Source organism: Apiospora marii, assembly GCF_038362585.1.
Source record: "Apiospora marii strain CBS 49790 chromosome Unknown utg000012l_segment0_segment0, whole genome shotgun sequence".
Taxonomy (NCBI): Eukaryota; Fungi; Ascomycota; class Sordariomycetes; order Amphisphaeriales; family Apiosporaceae; genus Apiospora; species Apiospora marii.
In genome coordinates, this window is record NW_027117383.1 from 348,685 (window position 1) to 367,861 (window position 19,177).

General features: G+C 55.4%; 7 protein-coding genes across 7 annotated transcripts; 2 read left to right on the forward strand and 5 right to left on the reverse strand.

Annotated features, from left to right (window-relative positions):
* Nucleotides 1-360: 360 nt before the first annotated feature.
* Nucleotides 361-1,644, reverse strand: PG985_014898 (uncharacterized protein; the record flags this gene model as incomplete). Its single annotated transcript, XM_066834664.1, has 1 exon — nt 361-1,644. The coding sequence occupies one exon, from the start codon at nt 1,642-1,644 to the stop codon at nt 361-363; it is 1,284 nt and encodes a 427-aa protein (XP_066677274.1).
* Nucleotides 1,645-5,022: 3,378 nt separating this feature from the next.
* Nucleotides 5,023-7,684, forward strand: PG985_014899 (uncharacterized protein; the record flags this gene model as incomplete). Its single annotated transcript, XM_066834665.1, has 3 exons — nt 5,023-5,161; nt 5,256-6,455; nt 6,513-7,684. 3 exons carry the CDS (start codon nt 5,023-5,025, stop codon nt 7,682-7,684), a joined length of 2,511 nt encoding a protein of 836 aa, XP_066677275.1.
* A 1,353-nt stretch (nt 7,685-9,037) lies between these two features.
* On the forward strand, nt 9,038-10,030 carry PG985_014900 (uncharacterized protein; the record flags this gene model as incomplete). The annotated part of the gene is made up of 1 exon (XM_066834666.1): nt 9,038-10,030. The coding sequence occupies one exon, from the start codon at nt 9,038-9,040 to the stop codon at nt 10,028-10,030; it is 993 nt and encodes a 330-aa protein (XP_066677276.1).
* Nucleotides 10,031-12,241: 2,211 nt separating this feature from the next.
* On the reverse strand, nt 12,242-12,679 carry PG985_014901 (uncharacterized protein; the record flags this gene model as incomplete). The annotated part of the gene is made up of 1 exon (XM_066834667.1): nt 12,242-12,679. The coding sequence occupies one exon, from the start codon at nt 12,677-12,679 to the stop codon at nt 12,242-12,244; it is 438 nt and encodes a 145-aa protein (XP_066677277.1).
* Nucleotides 12,680-13,596: 917 nt separating this feature from the next.
* Nucleotides 13,597-14,304, reverse strand: PG985_014902 (uncharacterized protein; the record flags this gene model as incomplete). Its single annotated transcript, XM_066834668.1, has 2 exons — nt 13,597-13,770; nt 14,086-14,304. 2 exons carry the CDS (start codon nt 14,302-14,304, stop codon nt 13,597-13,599), a joined length of 393 nt encoding a protein of 130 aa, XP_066677278.1.
* Nucleotides 14,305-15,256: 952 nt separating this feature from the next.
* Nucleotides 15,257-16,402, reverse strand: PG985_014903 (uncharacterized protein; the record flags this gene model as incomplete). The annotated part of the gene is made up of 1 exon (XM_066834669.1): nt 15,257-16,402. One exon carries the CDS (start codon nt 16,400-16,402, stop codon nt 15,257-15,259), a length of 1,146 nt encoding a protein of 381 aa, XP_066677279.1.
* Nucleotides 16,403-17,708: 1,306 nt separating this feature from the next.
* Nucleotides 17,709-18,555, reverse strand: PG985_014904 (uncharacterized protein; the record flags this gene model as incomplete). The annotated part of the gene is made up of 3 exons (XM_066834670.1): nt 17,709-17,780; nt 17,967-18,226; nt 18,312-18,555. The coding sequence occupies 3 exons, from the start codon at nt 18,553-18,555 to the stop codon at nt 17,709-17,711; spliced, it is 576 nt and encodes a 191-aa protein (XP_066677280.1).
* Between the last annotated feature and the right edge of the window lie 622 nt (nt 18,556-19,177).

Below are 19,177 nucleotides of genomic sequence, written 5' to 3' on the forward strand. Positions count from 1 at the left end.
CGCAGGGGTGGGGGGAACAGCATTTCGAGGTGGGGAAGCAAGTTTCTCATGAGACTCGCACTAGCTGTCAGGGGTTTCAGGAACAGGCGATCTCGTCGTCGCTTCATGGGCAATTGGCGACCGCATACAAAATAAGCTTGATTTTTTCCAATTCGAAACGTCTATCAATGCTAAAGAGCAAGGCCGATCACGTGTCTAAGTAATGAGAGAACGTCGTCTTCGCGATATACAAATGAAATTCCCATTTCCCTTCCATCTCATAGCCAACTGCCCCAAAGTCATGTTCCGCTGAATGCAGCCAGCTTGCGCTCAAATGTCTTGCCCAAATCCACCACATGAGGTCGTTTCTCTACCTCACACCTAATAAGCCACGGTAAGGACCTCTCGAGGATTGGCCTGCTTGTCCAGATCCGCCTGCCGCCCGTCGTGGTAAAACTTGTACGCGTAGCTCGCCTCCTCCAAGCCGAGCCGCTTGATGAACGCCTTGGTCTTGTCTCCTGCCGCCGCCGCCGCTTGGTCCGGCCCGGTCACGGCTCGGTCGACAAAGTCGACGAACCGGTCCTGGTCGTCGGTGATGCAGGCCTCGGTCAACTGCAGCACGACGTCGGTCCACGCCGCGATGGCGTCGATATCGAACGAGCCTTGCATGAGGCGGAACTCCACCGTGCCGGTTCTCTTCTCCTCCTCCCGGACACTGCCCCCTGCGAATTGGCAGCGGGGCGGCAGCAGTTGGTGTAGATTCAGCGAGGAACGTCTATTGCCGAAGTAGCTCGAGGCCAGCCATGCTAGTTGGTCCATATTGGTCGTCTCCCAGATGGTCTCGATGGCGGCCCTGTCATGGTCTGTCATCCGGGCCCCTAACTTCTTGCGTAGTATTTCAACAATCGGTGTGTCCGTAAGCTTGTCCGATGCGGCATTGAACGTGTCCAGATTATAAAATGCGGTTTTATAGCCCCCGTCAATTAGCCGATCTTCCTCCTCGTGATGCCAATGTTGAACTGGTTGTTTCACTCCCGCCTTCTCTCGGACCTGGGGATAAAATGCAAGGTTGCTGTGGACCCGCAATAGCCCGCTATATCTTGCATCTTCGGACCTCCATGAGGCATGCAACGTCTGCAGGTTCGGTTCCACCAACCAGTATAGGGTGAGGAGCTTCTTGATAGCTAACACTCGCTGTACCATTTTTGCTCCCAGTTCCTCAGCCTTCAAACCCGGGTCGAGGTGTTCGAAGACTCCGTCGGCGCCAACGTGGATATGGAGACCGCTTCTGGCCTCTCCCTGTTGCACCCTTTGTTTCCCTGGAACATCCTCTGGCAACCAGAAGTACACATTGTTCCCGGCGTTAACGGATATTGGGAACCCCTGAGTCAGGGCCGAAACAACAGGTCGCAGCTCACCCCATATATCCTCGTATATCGCTCTTACATTCTTGTAGATCATGGGGCGGTATTCGAACCCAACAAAGTAGGCCATATCGCGCAGGACCTGTGAGTCGAGCCGAGAAAGGTGCTTCTTCAGGTCGAACCCCTTAGGCCCCTTCAGCAATCGTTCAAAGTTTTGCTCGATTCCGCGTTCGCGAACCACGTTGTGCTTTTGGTGCACAGCTAGTTCTGGGTGCTCCTGGCTCACTTCGGAGATAACCATCGCAGACCCGGCTTTACCGTGGACAGCAACGAGACCCTTTTCTATAACTTTGAGTACACGTCGCAATAGCTCGTTTCCAGTCTCTATCGTGGGTATTCGATTATAGTTGGGATTCAGCTCAGCCGGCTCAGGGTGGTGTTCATTGTATTCCGTTGCGGATATATTGTCCGGGGTTTTCTTTGTCCCTGTACTTGTCCCTGTACTTGGAGGCTCTGCTCGTCCTACGGCAAATTTCACGTCGTCGTATAAAACGTCATCGTACTTGGTCACTATCCAGCCCTCGAACTCGAATCCCAAGCTAAGCGATGGTACAGACGGAGGGGCCATGTCAACTCTTGACTATGAAGACAGAAGTTTTGGTATTAGTATCGATTTAATAATAGAAAGCCTTGCAGCTGCTAATTCAAAGGGAATGGGAGATTAACATCCAAAGTATACCTGGTGTATGCCGGATACCTCTTCATCTCGAGTGACACGAGCGCCCTCTTTATAGCCCGCGCATAGTCGATGGGGAATATAAAGTGATCCATCTTGGCCGATTTTCCCGTGTTGGGTTGGCGAGCTTGGTGTAACAAACGTCTCTGGAATCTTTTGGCGTTGTGTTGTAAGTCTTGTCTTCGAATGTTTGCCGGTCGTCTCTTTGTCCCGAGTGCTGGCGGGGAATCCTCGATTAGGTCCAACTGGCGATCAATACCCCGAGGGAGGTCCGTAATATGTAGGAGACGAAGAAATCGAGCCACGCCGCCAACGCCGAGCACCGCGGCCATAATATAATAAAATATCGTACGGTCAGACAGGCTGTTGTGGAGATCCCAAGAAACGTCACACCCTCGTCATCTGACCTAGATCAGGATTTATGTTGAGGAGGACCCAACCGGAAGGAAAGAGGCAGCAGCGCAGGCGCGGCAATCCATACGATCCTGCGTAGTGTTGTGTCCAGCAAGCTTCCCGAATTCCTGCTGTCCGCGACCCACGCTCCTCGTTCCCATGACCACCCCGGTACCATTTGCCGATGGGAGCACCAAGGAAAAACCTTATTGGTAACCTTCAAGGCGCCTGGGGATCTTCCGTTCCAAAAGTCTGTCTTCCCATTGCTTCTTTCTTTCTTGATTGGCGTCGAAAGGGGACCCCTGGCGTCGGTCTTTCTCATCTCACTGCTGCTTATCACGTCATCTGGTGCTACGTCGGTCAGGAAACCCTTTCTCTCTCTGTTGATCGTGTGGGCTATCATCCCTACCGGAATCTTACACCGCTGGGGAACCGCTGAGGAACATCACACCAGGAGCACTCACTAAGCGTTATCAGGTTCTTTTTCTTTGCGCAAGGCTACTATGCTGAGCGCGAGCTTCACCGGAGCGTTCGTTGGTTGGAGTATCTTCCTGATTGGTGCAGATAGCCTCGGACTCTCCTCCGTTGTGTACGACCACTCGCAAGCGAAACACCCAAACCATGAGTCTGAACGCCAATTCCATTATTCTCAAATCTATCAATCGCGGACGACCCAGCCGACTTTATAATCCGATCTTGGCACCTAGCACCCTTCAATTGAGGCCCGTCGCGGTGCGCAGTCGGGCACGATTTCTCTTTTCTCATCGGCTATCACGCCTGGCTGGCTCGTACGAGCAAGGGGCGGCGCCCTTGCTTCTCGCCTCGCTGACATGCGCCCCAAGTACTTTGCTCAAGTCAGCCCTGGCCCTCACCGGTCCGAGGCAAGGGCCAGTCATATGACGGGGAGATTACGGTCGCGCGAAGGGTTTTTGCCCTGCGAAATTACAATGCATTCTGCTTACCTACCTAATAGCGATTGGCGTTCCCTCCTCCAAGTTACACTGCCACGCCTTATGCGGGCGTGCATAAGAAGAGGATAGCTGGGTGCGACCAAAAGGACAGACAGAGCGAGGTGCGAGGTGCGAGGTGCGAGGTGCGATAAAAGTGCATTTACGACCACAATTGCCCCAAACAGCTAGGACCCCCCCGGAATTGATTCGGGGTCTATATTTCGAACTTTTATTACGATTATGTCCGCACTATTACCAATAGTTGGTCACACCGGTGCCCGTCGCGAACATCATGAATCATGAAAATCCCGCCGGCAGCAGCAGCAAACACGGCGGCGACATCGCCGGTCAGAAGGTAGGGGGGATTGGTCGGTGTAAGAAGCATCCATGCAAGGGGGGGCGGTTGGGCGCAACTTGGGGATTTCCGCCACGTCGACCTCGGTGAGCCCGCCTCGCGCGGCGGAAAGGGCGCGGCACATGAAAAGGCCAGACTTCAGTTACCGGCAGTGCGTGGCCCGCTTACGGCGCATGCGGGATGACGGCAGGGGCGGGCGGGCGATAAGCAAAGTAGGTAAACAAACACGCACACACTGACTCGTGACACTTGTTGCGTGCATGCCATGTCGACGGACATTTCGAGTGGGTGGATGGCCACGATGCTTTTTTGGATAACGCCTGCATCCAGCCGCAAGCCAAAATGATTGAGCAGTCGAACCGAAACTCGGCGAGGCCCGATGCAGCCGAGGTCGTTCATGATCCAAATGCCGCTCCATGTTAGTCACCGCCAGAGTGCCGTACTCGAGCGCAGTGCCATGGTATCACGGATGTCTCTCGTCACGGAGTGCTGCATGTCCTTGTGTCGATTGATCGCAATCTACTCCATCTTCCAGTCACGCTTGTGTGTCAGGGAGGGAGGGAAATGGACCGGAGATATGACAGTGGTGTTATCAAGTCACAGGCTTTAGCGAGCACGGGTGTATCTTGCGGCAGAACTCATGCTTATCCAGGGCCGAAAAGCCGGGGAAACATGGGTTCGCGAGTTAGTTGCCGATCCCGCGTGAGCTCCCCGTAGGCGTGGCAGCCACGAAGTCCCCGCGGGCTAGTGCCTCGAGGTGCGACTTCCTGGAACGTGCCGGGCATCACACAAGGATGCCGTGACCCGTTGTGACCTGGAATGACCGCCATTTCTACGACCGAACAACCTCCCACGAGGTTACATGTCGTTAAGGCCAGACTTTCACGGCAGGTAAGGTTCAAGGGCAGATGGTCAAGCAAACTCAATCGTCGAGGGATGCATGGGGGTTGACTTGACTTTGCCTAGCATGATTGTTGCCCAGGGAACCTCCCCCTATTCCGGCAGTGTATTTTTGCTGCGAGAGTTGTTGAACTGCCATGCCTTTTGTTGTTCAGTTGATTTTCCCCGAACACGAGATATTCGTACTTATAACACTTATACTGGAGCACAATAACAAAACAACCTATCTTGCCTGCGTGTGGCCAAAAAGATAAAATCAATCATTACAAATCCCCTTTCCCACCCTACACATTTTTCTCCTTTTGTAGCTTCAAGGCCTATCCAATCAGACCCAAGCGGATAAAGATGCTGGTCTACCCCTTACTGCTATTGGCATATGCCTCGCAGTCACTTGCCATCACTCTGGACGCCAATGGCGGTCCCCTCCCAGTTTACTCCACGGCCCGCCCCCCTGCGATACCCCTGGCCGTGAGGTCCCCCATATGTCAGTGCTTGGTCTACCACCCAATACGGGGGTACGCTCAACAGCAACAACCCCTGGTTCTGGACCGGCGACAGCCTTGGCTGGACAGGGATAGTCACGGTGGATGGCATCGCGTATGAGTATCTCGGAAACGGAGTGCAGATCCTTCCCAAACTGCCCAACTACCTGACTGCCTCCCCCCTGACCGTCGCGTATGACTCCAGCTACTCCAACTTCACCTTCGCCGCCGGGCCCGTCAACATCACCGCCAGCTTCTTCAGCCCGGTCTTGCCCAAGGACCTTTGCCGGACCTCGATCCCGCTCAGCTACCTTAGCACGACGGTCCAGTCTACGGATGACAAACCGCACACTGTCCAGTTCTACAGCGACATTAACTCTGCCTGGATTGGCGATGGCGTGGATCACCTTATGACCTGGGAACTGCAGCGGAACGGGGCCCCCATCAATGGGACCGGCAACGTGACCGTCGCGCCGGACACCATGTACAGCTGGATTTACCAGCCCCACGTACCTATGCCGCTCGTCGAGACCGGAGACCGCGCGCAATGGGGACAAGTGGTTTACAACACCCAGCCGATGGGCGCCCAGAACGTTTCCTTCCAGAGCGGCTATGCTCTAGACCTTCGCTATAACTACATCACCACCCAGGGCCTTGCCAACAATGTCGACTCGGCCTACCGTGGGACATTCGACCACGAGGCCATCTTCGCGTACGTGCACGACTTTGGCCAGGTATCGAACGCAGAAGTACGATATACGGTGGGACTTTCTCAAGATCCGGTTATTCGGTCCTTGTACCAAGGAGGCCTCAGTCGACTTCAACCCTGGTGGACGTCTTGCTACGGCAACATGTCCGCCATGATCCACTTCCACTGGAACGACTTCCTAGTGGCGCAAGACCTGGCAAACCAGTTCGAAAGCCAGCTGTTGCGGGACATCGAGGCCTTCTACGAGGACGCGGAACCGGTGCCGGATCTCAGCACCATACTGCCCTCGCCGAACCCCAGTAGTAGTACCTTGACACCGTCAACCACCCTGCCCACCCCGACCTTGTCACCCTATATCGTAGACACGCCCGACGCCTATGGGTTTCTCAACACCAACAACTATACGGGAATGGGAATCCCGGATGCGTCCGAGCCGGACTTGTACTACGCCATCGTGGCCCTCAGCGCCCGTCAAGTCATGGGCTCGTTCGTCTATGCTGTCCCACCTCCCACATCATGCGGTTGCAACACATCGTCTCCCGGTCCCGATGAGCCGCTGATGTTCATGAAAGAGATATCTAGCGACGGTAAGAGTCCTAAAGTCCCCCTTCTATCCTGCACTTTACTCACTCACACGGTTGCAGGAAATGCCAACACCCTCGACGTCATGTTCCCGGCGACACCCTTCTTCCTGTACGCGAACCCGGAGATCCTCAAGTACGCCCTGGAGCCCATCTTCCAGTTCCAGGAAGCGGGCTTCTACCCCAACCGATGGGCCATGCACGACCTGGGCGGCCAGTTCCCCAACGCCACCGGCCACATCGGGGGAGAAGACGAGGCGATGCCGTTGGAGGAGAGCGGCAACTTCATCCTCATGAGCTTCGCCTACTACAAATTCAGCGGCAACTCGGACTGGCTGGACCGCCACTACCCCACCCTGAGCCAGTCCACCAACTACCTGCTCGACTACGCCAAGATCCCGGGCGCCCAGCTCAGCACCGACGACTTCGCCGGGACCCTGATCAACCAGACCAACCTAGCCATCAAGGGCGTCATCGCGCTCAAGTCCATGTCCATCATGTCGCGCATGGCGTCGTCCAACACCAGCAGTGACGACACCACGACGACCGTCGACGACCGCACCGTGCAGCAGTTCTACGAGGAGTGGGAGACGTACGGCATCGCCCCGACGCGGGACCACACCCTGCTGACCTACCAATGGCGCTCGAGCTGGGGCCTGCTCTACAACATCTACTTCGACAAGCTGCTGAACCTAGGCGTCGTGTCCAAGGCCGTCTACACGATGCAATCGGACTGGTACGCCCGCGTCTCGCAGCTCTACGGCGTCCCCCTCGACAACCGGCACCACTACACCAAGTCGGACTGGCAGCTGTTCGCGGCGGCCACGTGCCGGTCCGGGACGCGCCGCATGTTTATCACGTCGCTGGCCTACTGGCTCAATCACACCGTCACCCAGTTCCCTTTCGGCGACCTCTACGAGACCGTGGGCGAGGGCGACTACCCCCGCGTCCCCGACGCGACCACGTTCAAGGCCCGGCCCGTCGTCGGCGGGCACTTTGCCCTGCTGGCGCTGCTGCGGACGGGGCAGACGGCCGGGGCCGAGGCGGGGGACACGACGGGGTCGCTGTTTGTTTTGAACGGGACGAATGCGCTTAGAAACTACACGGCGGGCCTGGGGCAGCAGGGGGGTGGCCATGTGTCGCGTGAGTATGGCGGCTCGGGGTCTGAGAGCAGGGTCGACGAGACACGTGGGAAGGAGAAGGGAGGGAAGAAGGATTCGGGGAGGTGGTGGTGATTGGGGTCCGGATTGGCAACTTGGTGTAGGCAGAGCATGAGGCTTGATTCAGGTTGAGTTGCGAGAGATAGTTTCTGCAATGAGAGAAAGTATGTACAGTCTGATTCAGCCGTGATTTGCGCCCGGTCTTTGGTGAAAGCAAACCCCGTCTTCGGCTGATAAGTATGGTTGGCTCTCAGCGTCGCCGTCACCGACAAGCCGAGTGCCTTCTCCACAACGAACCGAGCCTCATCCTCGAAGCTATTTCCAGTGGAAGCAGACGCCCGGTTTCTCTGCGAGGCACTTGAATGCGAAGTCATGGGAGCGGGCCCATGCACCCCTCGTTAACAGGGCGAATGGCGTAAGGCACCCCCCACCCGGGCTGTCCCACGTGCCTGCGCCCGCCCCTACCTACCTCTCATCCATACCTGACGCAGCTGTGCATGATCCGAGGTGACCCGGACCATTCCGATGGAATGCACAGGTCGCCAACTGCCACCCCAACACACACACAAGTGCGGGATGCCGACAGGGCTATGAGCTTTGTGGTGGTCTGTTAAATTGACTTCTGACCTACCTGACAAACTCAGCCCTACCATAAGGCTGCAGGTGCCAAAAGGCCATGTTGGGAAACGGCGGTAGGACTCTGGCCCTGAAACGACGAGGTCATAGTGGGAAACTGTATATTCTGGCCTTCTGATTGGCCAATCTGGTGCTTTGTCCGGCATGTGAGATGAGCCTTGGCCTGAACGCTGATTGGCTGGAGTTTACGATTTACGGTAGCTGCGATTGCCATCAATTGCGTGCATCTGATTGGTGGAGGAGAACTAGTTAATTGGCTCGGTAATATGGTGCCAAGGAGAACGAGATCGACTCACGGCATGAGGTTTTAGAGACTTTGGAAAGCAAAACCCAAGTTTCGTCTCTCTCTCATAATTATCTCTCTGCCTAAAACGTTAAGCTTATTCATGCGGAATCAGGCTGGCTGGACTGAGCTGAGCTTTTTCTTTTCCCGTCTCGTCTATTCCTTCGCGTGGTCTTATCCGCCTCGAATACTCGGTGCCTAATCAGCTAATCAACCACTATACGATCCTGTGGGGTCGGCACGGGCCCTGACTGGGCGGCTCTACACGGGGCGGCGTCAAGCCCGACTCTCGTCCATCATTGCTTCCAGAAGTCTGCTGGGGCACATCTGCTTGTTCTGTCGGTACCTCTTCCGACCAGATTACTACTTGATTCTCCGATCCTATTCGTTTGCCTGGCGACCTTCCATGAATCCCATTCCGTCTTCAACAGAGGTCGAAGAAAATAACCCCTTTCAGAATTTCTTGCGAACCCGCCATCCATCGTGGCTGTGAAAGCCCATGCTTCAAAATGAGTTGCATCAAGACCGAATATAAAGATGGGGAGAGCCAGCCCGTGGTTGTGGTCAAGGGAGAAGAAGCAGAAGCAGATACACTCAGACCCTCCATCGAAAACATTCCTCGGTATATCAAACCCGAAGAAGAAGAAGACGAAGAAGACTCAAAAACCAAGAATACCCCCTCACCAGCATCCCCCACCACCAACAAGAGCAAGACCTGCAACACCCACTCCAAAATGAGCAACCCCCAAACCCTCTGCACCTTCGGCGACATCGCCGTCACCTACCGCGTCTACATCCTCGACGATCTCCTCGCCGAGCCGCAGGAGGTGTGCCACGACTGGGCCCGCAACCTGCTGTACGTCGGCCAGCGGTACCGGCAGGGCCACGCCTACGCCCCCATCGAGGCCGCGCACGAGATCTCCGTGGTGGACCTGGCCACGGCCGAGGTCTGCGGGATCGTGGACCTGGGACCCTCCTACTCGGCCCCCCACGCCCTCGAGCTCGATCACGACGCCGTCTACCTCTCGGCCCGCGTCGACGAGGGCATGGTCTGGGTCGACGCCGAGTCCCGCTGCGTCACCAACTTCGCGGATCGGTCGCAGATCGCGTCTACCACCGCCTCTTCCAGCTCGGGCTCGGGCTCTTCATCCTCTCGCCACAGCCGGCACGGCCACCACAGCAGCAGTAGCCGGCATAGCCACGGCAGTTCCAGCTCCGGTTCCAGCTCCAGCTCGAGTAGCAGCAACAACAACTTCATCGCCGAGGTGGACCTCCGCTCGGGCAAGATCCGGCAGCGCGTCATGGTGCCCGACAGCGAGCAGCAGGACCCGAAGCTGGGCTTCGTGACCTTCTCGAGCCCGGCGATCCGGTTCGCGAGCCGGCAGTCGAGCGACGGCATGCCCGTCGTCGCCGTCGAGGAGGACCCCGTCGTCGCGGCCATCCGGCACCGGTTCGGCGTCAAGACTATTTATATCACGTCGCGGAACGTCATGCTGGTCTAGTTCGTTCTGGATCGGGAAAGTGCTGACAATCCCTGGGCTGGACTCTCTATACTGCTACCTGGAGAACACCCGGATTTAAGCTTCTTACTTGGCGTGTTGGGGGCGGAGGACCGAAACAAAAAGAAAAGGCATAAATAGAAGAGTGGGTTTAGGCGTCACAATTACTAGAATGGATCACAGCAATGAAAGGCATGCATCAACAGGCTCGGGCGGGTTTCATGTTTATTAGATTGGGATGCATTTTGAGTTGGCTGGCATTGTTTATCACATCCCACTCCAGAGTCGGTTTTCTCGCAGATCGGTTAGATACTTACTTTCTCTCAATACCAACTTCTCTGGTCATATCTTCCAATCAGGTTATTTCTGATATACCGTGCTGTCAATGAAGTATGCGTTATGCGTGTGTCGTCTCAATAGCTGGGGGTGCTTTCCGGACAGGGGTGGGACGAAAGAGCCTCCAATCGTGCACCCCTGCAACTACTCACCCAGTACTGTCCAATTGACAATTACCCTACGGGACCGCCGGGATCCTGGATCCATGAGCCTCACCTACTCAGTACCAAAGTCATAACGCCTTTCGGTCTCGTATCATGCTGCAGAAAATGACATCTAACCTGAGTATCTGTCGCACGAGGAGGCTACAGCCTTGATGACAAGATGTGGAGGCTAATATATGGCATTTGGAAGTCGGAGGAAATAACCACGGTTCCGATTCACCGGGTTTAAGATCCGAAACTCGCATCGGCCGGACTTTGAATCGGACTGGAATCTGACATCCATCATCTGGTTTCTTCTAGATGAGATGAGATGAGATTGCATGGTTGACAGTCCAGCCCCCACGCATGACAGGCTGCATGGATGCATATAAGTAAGCCGCCTAACCACAAGCATGACAGGGATCTGATCAGGTCCACTGCCAAGCTGTGAAGGACCTGGGGGTCGTACAGGAGTCGGCATCCACTCCATCGACAAGGGTCAGGGTCGCCCTAGTCGGCAAGCACCACCTCCTGGTCTGTTCCCCATATGTCATATTATATCAGCCGCAGCCCGCTGGGTCCTGCTGACAACCAGCAGACGGGAAACACCACCCAACTACATACATTCCCTGCTTCCCGCGGTGTGAGACTGACATATTCCACCGGGGCAGTGCGTGCGGACATGCGGTTTGTCATCCGTTGTTTCCACCAGACCCAACTCTGCCACATCTCAGGGGCCAATCACGACTCCCAATGGGGAATTCGGAAACTAACGGGCGCCAGGAGAGTCTCAGGTATTCTGCTGCCTTGACTATAATAAGATCTCAATTCCCCGTCTGTCGGATACCCAATCTTATCCATTCCGTATTCCATGCCATCTATCTACCTGTTGTACCAATCGATCCTGCCCATTAGACCCGCGCATTCTAGACCCAGGACCAGATCCCGAAGAACCCGCTAATTTTCTATCCCTGCTCGGGCCCGTCGGCCCACTGCCAGCTTCGGCCTCGGCTCAGAATAGCAACGGACATTCTTCAGCCGGCGAGGCAGATTTTCGCAGTTCCTCGCATTGTTCTTGTTTTAGTTACCTTAACTTGTTGCCTGAATACGCCCTCTTGGCAACGCGAAATGGATCGTGGACCTCATGACTGGAACACTCGAATGATGTATACCAAACCAGAAAATTGGCCCTTTGAGAGTTTACGGGTCTCCCCCCTAGGTAGAAATAGAAAAGAAAAGAAAAAAAAAAGAAAAAGACATGCCAATCCAGACATGACAAACCAGGGTCTCTAGCGTACGAACATGTAATATGTCACAACAAATCACAGGGAAGAGAGTGTCCACGGAGGCGATTCCCACTTCGAACGACAATAAGCAAGCCCAGGAGAATATCTGTTTCAATTGCATTGGCGCACTATGTGGTCTACGCTGAACACTTTACGCGGTAATGACAACGGCAGTGGACAGAACCCAAACTTTATGAGCGCCTGGCCGCCACTCGATGAAGCAGTGAGGGACCAATTGGAAGACAGAGAAATAGTGTTTATGTGCTTACTTACCTAGCCCTCCAGGTCAGACCTGACCGTTCTTATTCCCGAAATCCCACGTGCGCCTGACATGTATGGTTACACCACTTGATGAAGGCCCTGCCTGCTTACAACCATCAAATCAAACCCCTTCCGGGATTTGTGCGGCCACCGGGGCTACCGGTCCAGAGTCGCACAAGAAGGCTCTCTCATCCCATAAGGAACATATCCCACGCCAAAGCCACCACCGCCGCGGCCACAGCCACAAGCTCCAAAGCCCCCCAGCTCAAGTACCCAGAACCGGCGGCGGCCCCGCTGGTCTGGGTTCCATCCTTACCGTGGCTGGGGTAGGTGATGAATCTCACGCCGGTGCCGTCACGAGGGTAGCGGACATGAGCAGCCCGGTTGACGCGGGACACGAACATGCTCGTGCCATTCGTGGACAGCGACCCGTTGAGTTTCGGGGCGAACCGCATCGTGCTTTCCATCGCCGCCGCTCTGGCGGCCTCCCTGTCGATGTTGTGCTGGCTGATCGCGATCGGGGCGGCGATGATGGAGCAGATGAGCAGGATGACGAGGATGTATTTGAACACGCGGCGGGCGTCCCAGGACTGGTAGTCGCGGTGGGGGTAGTCGGGTGGGGACATCTTGGCAAGGTTCTTTTTTGTCGTGTTGAAATGGGCGTGGTTTCGGTTCAGTTGGGTGGATGAAGAGGGATGATAAATACCAAGCGCCCAGCGTGATGAATTGGGCAAGTCTAGAATGCAGGGAGGTAATACAGTGAAACGAGTTTGCCAGTGATAATATGCCAGAAGCACGGATTTCTCAAGTACTTATGCGCCGACAAGGATCGGGAGGGAAGCTTTGTGCACTCCTTGTTGAATGTTTGCACTTAGAACAAGACATTGTTTTGCAGTAAACAATGGCCTCAGAACGTCGTTAACCGCTCGACAAGGACCTTTTGTCTGGAAGCCACAATGCCTGTAGGTTGGATGATGAAACAGCAGCGGCTTTGTTTACATTGAAGCGTGGGATTGACTTGGTAGCCAATGCAGCGTGGCCTGCTGGAGGAAACATGGGATAGAACTGAAGTAGTCCGACACGTGTTTACACGCAACAAATAGTCAAGCATCTGGATGACTCTAGACACATCCAGTTCCTTCGATTTTTCAGCAGGAAAAGAGGTGTCACTCATTCAGCCTTTTGAGTGGTCTTCGACTGGCCACAGTCAAATCGTGCCATCTTCGAATCTGTATTATGGAAACTCGAAGCTTTTCTCGAAGGCCACACACACACTCGTAGAGGTGACTGGCACATGCAACACTCAGCATCCCAGGGAAGATAAACTGATCACACTCACGATTGATATTGCTACATAAATAAGCCTCTGCTTCCACCAAAATGAAGGTACACCCTAACTAACATGTATGTAAGAAACCAGGAACACTCAAGTAAAATAGTTTCCGAAACGAATTCGTATAAAGCCAAACCGCCGTCATCGAAACCGTAGCCAGCGACCATGTCGTCGCCCACGCCCTCTTTCCATCGCTTCACAGAGCTGCCCCTAGAGCTCCGCCTCCAGATTTGGCACCTCGCCGCGGACCAGGCAGGCAGCACCGGTCCCCAGCTCCTGCCCCTGCTGCTCGTACACGAGCCGTACTGGGAGCCACCGCGCTCCTACATCCACATCCCACGCCGCTGGCGCACGCTTTACCTCCAACCCCGCCTGCGCGCCCGCCTGGACCTGCTACACAGCTGCCGCGAAGCCCGCGCCGAGCTACTCCAGCCCCCATCGTCATCGCCGACGTCCTCATCTCCGCCCTCCTCCTCAACGTCTTCCCTCTCTTCCTCAGAAACCGCATCCCCACCGCCCTCGACTCCCACCCGACCAAACTACCAACTCGCCCGCGCCCCCCAGCTGGGCGTCTGCACCCTCCAGAGCCCCGTGACGGTCTGGCGCGCCTTCCTCGACGACCCCGCCACCATGATGGCCCGCCCGGGCTCCGTGCCCTACTACGACGACTCCAGCACGGTCCCCCTAGAACATCTATACCCGCCCCTCGACACGCGGCGCGGGTTCGCCGTCGACTGGCGGCGCGATATCCTGCTCCTGGACCTGGAGGCGGGGGCGTCCGTGTGGCGCTGGCATCCGCACGGGCTGCCCGCCGCGCTGCGGCGCGCGGGCCAGGTCGTCGTGGTGCACGATCACTGGCGCGGCGTGGGCGTGGCCTCGAGTTCGAGCGTCTTCTCGACGCCCAGTAACTGGATGCATCGGGTCGTGATGCACTTTGGGGCCCCGGCTGCGGGGGTTGTGGTTCATGAGCCGGCCGGTCTGGAGGGAGACGGAGCCGGCTCTGCTGCGAGTTCCTTGGCGCGGGAGCAACTACGGCGGGGTGAACGGGGGAGGAGGTGCCGCCGATAGTGACGATGACGGGGCGCCGACGGAAGAGCAAGGGGTCGATCCGTGGGATGTCTTGATCCGGGAGGACCGGGAGGTCTCGCGCGATCTGGTGGCGAATGGGCAGGTCAGTCTCGGTGACCTGCCGCCCCAGCTGGGGTTGACTACAGAGGCGATCAACGGCTGGTCGACGCCGGTGCGAGTTGGCATTATAACTGGAGCAAGATCCAGGGCAGAATGATGGATACCACTTCAATATCGGGCATAAAGGGAACGCCCATCAGTCTCTAAAGAACATCCTTCAAGACGACCCTCGTGCCCAACGGCCTCGAAGCCCAAAAACGAAACTTGGAAGCTGCCCAAGACAGGAAGCGGTACCGCATGCCACCCCCGCCGTGGCCTTGGTCTACCTTCTGCACTGGACCGCCTGTCACGAGGAGCGCAGTGCGGCGTGCTGGGGCAAGTTGCCTCGTTCCGATTTGCCCACTACCGCCATGAAGACGGTCTCAAAAGCATTACCTTCGCCGTCAAGATCGACGACACCATATTGAACTGGGTTGTGGTCAGTCAGTGCATTGGTTCGCTGGACATAGTTGTGTGCATTTCAACAAGGACACACGGAAGATCGTAGGTTTGTAGCGATTGGTTCAACTGCAAATTGGGTATCTATCTTCATGAAACATGGTCTAACGTCCTCGCTCTTTTTTGTTGGAATCTTTTTTTTTCTTTTCTTCATCCATGTGTTGAACTCCGTTTTTGAAACTTTCCTTCCGTCTTCTCTTGGAAAAAGTTTGAATCATGGATAATAAATGTTCCCAAATCACGCTCAGTTGTATATGTCTTCATCATCGTCCTCGTTCTCGTACGAAAACTCTAATTCTTCGTCGTTGTAACTGTAGAAAGCGAGAGTGCTGCTGTTGTCGCTGGCACCATTATTGGCAGTATTATTAGAGATGCCGTCGTCGGCAGTCGAGACGCCGTCGTCAGCAGCCTCCATAACGCGAGGAGATTCAGGGCGCGAGTCGGAGGAGGAGGATCTCACCGTCGCAGCGTCGGAAGCAAAGTCCTCTGCCTCGATTGCGGCCTGGCGCTCCCTGAGTTCCAGCTCCGCCAGGTAGCAGGCCTCCCACCTGAGGTACTCGGCGCGGTCCCGGACGAGATGGAACCCCCAAGACCGTCCCGTTAAATCGACCGTGTCCATAAACCAAGACGTCGTAGCCGGCGGGAGCTTGCCGCTCGTGGCCGTGAGCCGGTCTGCGTCGGCTTGCATACTGTTAAAAGTAGGGTACCGCTTCATCTCGACAAGCAGCTCCTCCTTCTTCGGCTTTTCGACAGGACTGATAGTCACGCCTTGGAGCAGCGAGGCGACCCTACAAAAGTTGATGAGCAACTCGCGCTCCCTCTCCTCCTCCCGTCGAATCTCTTCAGCGTCCCCCTCCTTGATGTCCTCGGGGACGCCCACGATGTGGATAAGCTCCAGGGTCGGGTGTTCCAGAACCTGCATGAAATTGAGCAGGTTACCCTGGCAGATCTCGTCGTTGGGAGCTGGATGAAAATGGATCTGTACGTATCGGATATTCGTCATGCTGGACTCGGGGAGTTTGTTTATTTCTCTTGCTAGAGCGAAGAACGATTGGCGCCACTTCTTAAGGAAATTCGATCGGGATGGGCTCTCGCAATCAAGGTGGACTACCAATGTCCTCACATTCTCCGGTTTGCCCACAGTAGATTCGACATTGGTGAGGGTAAAGGGATTGTGGCGAACCTGATAGTATGCCTGGGCAGCGTATCGAGACATTACAGCGCCAGCCTCATTCCTAAGGCGGCGACAGACGAGAAGGAGGCTGTCTGGCCCCTTGCCAGTGTCGTTGTCGTCCTTACTGCAGTAGTCGAGGGCATATTGGTAGTATATCTTATTGCGGAGCCCAGGAGGCAGCTCCGCGAAGAAGGGGGATTGGGTTTGTTGCGACATGATGTTGTGTGAGGTCTTGGGTAGAGGTGGGAGGGGGAGCTTCGGAAACGAAAGATGCGATGGGGTGTGAAAGTTTGGTAAGAAAGGATGGAACATCGGGAAAGATCAATCAATCTCTTTACACGCATTTGCCAGATGGTGTCTACCGCGTAGAGGAGTGTCAGCCGCATTTAAAATACAGAGCAGAGGAAAGTATGACTCAAATAGGTCTGCATTAATTTCTAGAATGCATCCACTGCTTGTGTCCTTTCGGAGATGTACGAGACCAGGAACGGCCGCCTTTTCCGAAAGCTCTGCACTTAATACGTGACTTGACCATGGACGATCCAACCGGAGAAGGGGACAGAGTGAATTGAATTGAGGCCACCTATGGGTGTGCGATCATGGTGACATGGATTTGAAATTCATACCGCTCTGTAGCTGTTCGAATCCATATTTCCTTCCATCTTAACCCGTTCGTGGTAGAAGCGTAACAAGATGATATTGAACGCCTAAGAAGAAGTCGATTCGCTTGAATTATCCAGTTCCAGGGAGCCGTAAAGTTTATTACAAGAAAGACACGACTCCTCCTGGGTTGGCCCAGGGATTGGGAAACTGTAACAGCCATCGAGGTAGAAAAAGCAACCAGGTGTAACGTGACCTTGTGCCTCCTCGCCATGGAGGGTCGAGGATAGTTGACCGCAGGCCGCAGGCCGCAGATGCTCTTCGATTTTCTATCCCCGAGTTCGGCTAGTACGACCTGCATCCAGTATTGTTAGATGAAAAGGGTAGAAACCAAGTTAAGGCCTTTAGACAGAGCCGGCCGTTTAGATTCAAAGAAGCAGAGGGGAAGATATGTTGGCCAACCAGCACCTCAGTCGCTGGAAGTTGATCGTGGTGTTCTCCCAGCCTTCCGCGAAGAACACGGCGAGATAGAACACAAAATTACGCAGCCAAGAAAGCAGCGAGAGCTTGTATGGCGAGGGGAAATACAATACGTTCACATATGTAAGATGATTTGTAGCTTCGTTGCATTGTCGTGTTCAAGAATTCTAAGGGCTAGAATACACGTGATCAACCAGCTGTGAGCCCTTCTCAAGATTGTGCTGCCTCATTGACGGCTACTGCATCAACCAAGATTCCTAAACGAACAAAAACGCCAAATGCAAGGGGTCCGTGCCATGTGCGGTTCCAGATGTGAGCAATCCCCCATCCAGAAAGCCCAGTCATGAATGGCTCATCACGTGCCCCCCCATGACAAAAAGACATCTCACGCCCCCATTACCAGACCTTCAATCTTCTTCCAAGCCCATCAATATGAAGCAGCCTAGTTCTTGCCCTTGGTATCCCTCGTCTTCCAAGCGTCGAGTGCGGAGTCGGTGAGATCAGCTGCGCCAACCTGCGAAAGTGAGTTAGCCTTCTGGTCGCGATGTTGATGGACGTTCAATTTCGTGTAGGCAAGGAGCCATCATCACATTTTACCCAACATGCCAATTATCTCACGATCGCTGATATATCTCACCAGGAAAGGGAAGAGTGAAAGGAAGGGACAACGAAATAAGATAACAAGGTGGTGGACACTTACCCATTCGAAAGGCCAGGCCATGCCGGTAGACGGATCGGTGCCGTCCCACTCGACAAGGTACTGCATGGCGCCGCGGGCGAGGGGAGCCTCGGCCAGGATGCCCTTGATACAGTAGTATCCCTCGACACCGGCGGGGATGCCGCGGGAGAGGTCGAGCTCAGGCTGGTCGTTGTTGCCGCCCTGAGTCTTGGTCTGGGGAAGCTTCTTGTTGCCGCTGGCGGCGGCGATGGCGGTAGCGGCGCCGGCGCCGGTAGCAGTTCCTTGATGCTGGCGGCGGCTGGCGGTCAGCGTGGCACCACGGCGGGGGAGGTGCCATGGCCGGGGCCGAGGCAGTGTTGGAGGAACGCAAGACGCGGCGGGCGGGGGGCGAGACGGCGGGAGCATTGTCGGCAATGGTGGGAGGAGTGGTGGCAAGCTTGTACTGATCGTCGGTCTTGATGCTCTGGGCAATGGCGATTCGCAGAGACTGTCTCTCGACAGCCGGAAGGGAGACCTGCTTCTGGACGCGGTAGTTGAAGGTCTTGATTGTCGGGCCGAGGACCCGGGACGACTTGCGCAGGGGAGCCGGGTGTTGCTTGCTGGAAGTCATGGTGGGCAGACGAGAAAACGTGTGCAAGGATATGAGTAGATCGAGGGAGGTGAGTGAGGAGGAGGAACGCTCGGTGTGATGCCGGAACAGATGGAAGGTGCGAGGCGTGACTTGTGTTTTCAATTCAGAAAACCCGGAAGGAGCGATGCGAACTTGGCCGGTCCGGAAAGCAGAAGAAGCTGCGAGGGGCTTTTTGTTTACCCACGACAACCTCTAGTGTGATCTCGCGCTCAAAGCTCCCTCCTAAGCATCAACAATGGAAAGAGCGGACCTGGGTGAACAACCAAATTGAATACAGCACTCAAGGAAGGACCCGCATTTGTCGACGACCACCTGATGACTGTGACTTCCATCTTATGGCCCTATCACGATGCAGTGAGGACCTAACACCCTCGGCAGACTCATTCCGGCACTGCACAATTCCGGATCCTTCCGCTCTTTGACGTGGGTATTGGTCTGCTGTCAAAGGCAGAAGGGTAACACTATTGGATTGAAAAGCAGTCTCAGGGAAGGCAGTCCGGGGGACTTACGGGGGGACTTCCAGGTCTTATACGCACATATGGGCTGGAGCGTATTAGCCCCTGTTCAACATCTACGACACCAACACCAAGATCACATGTGG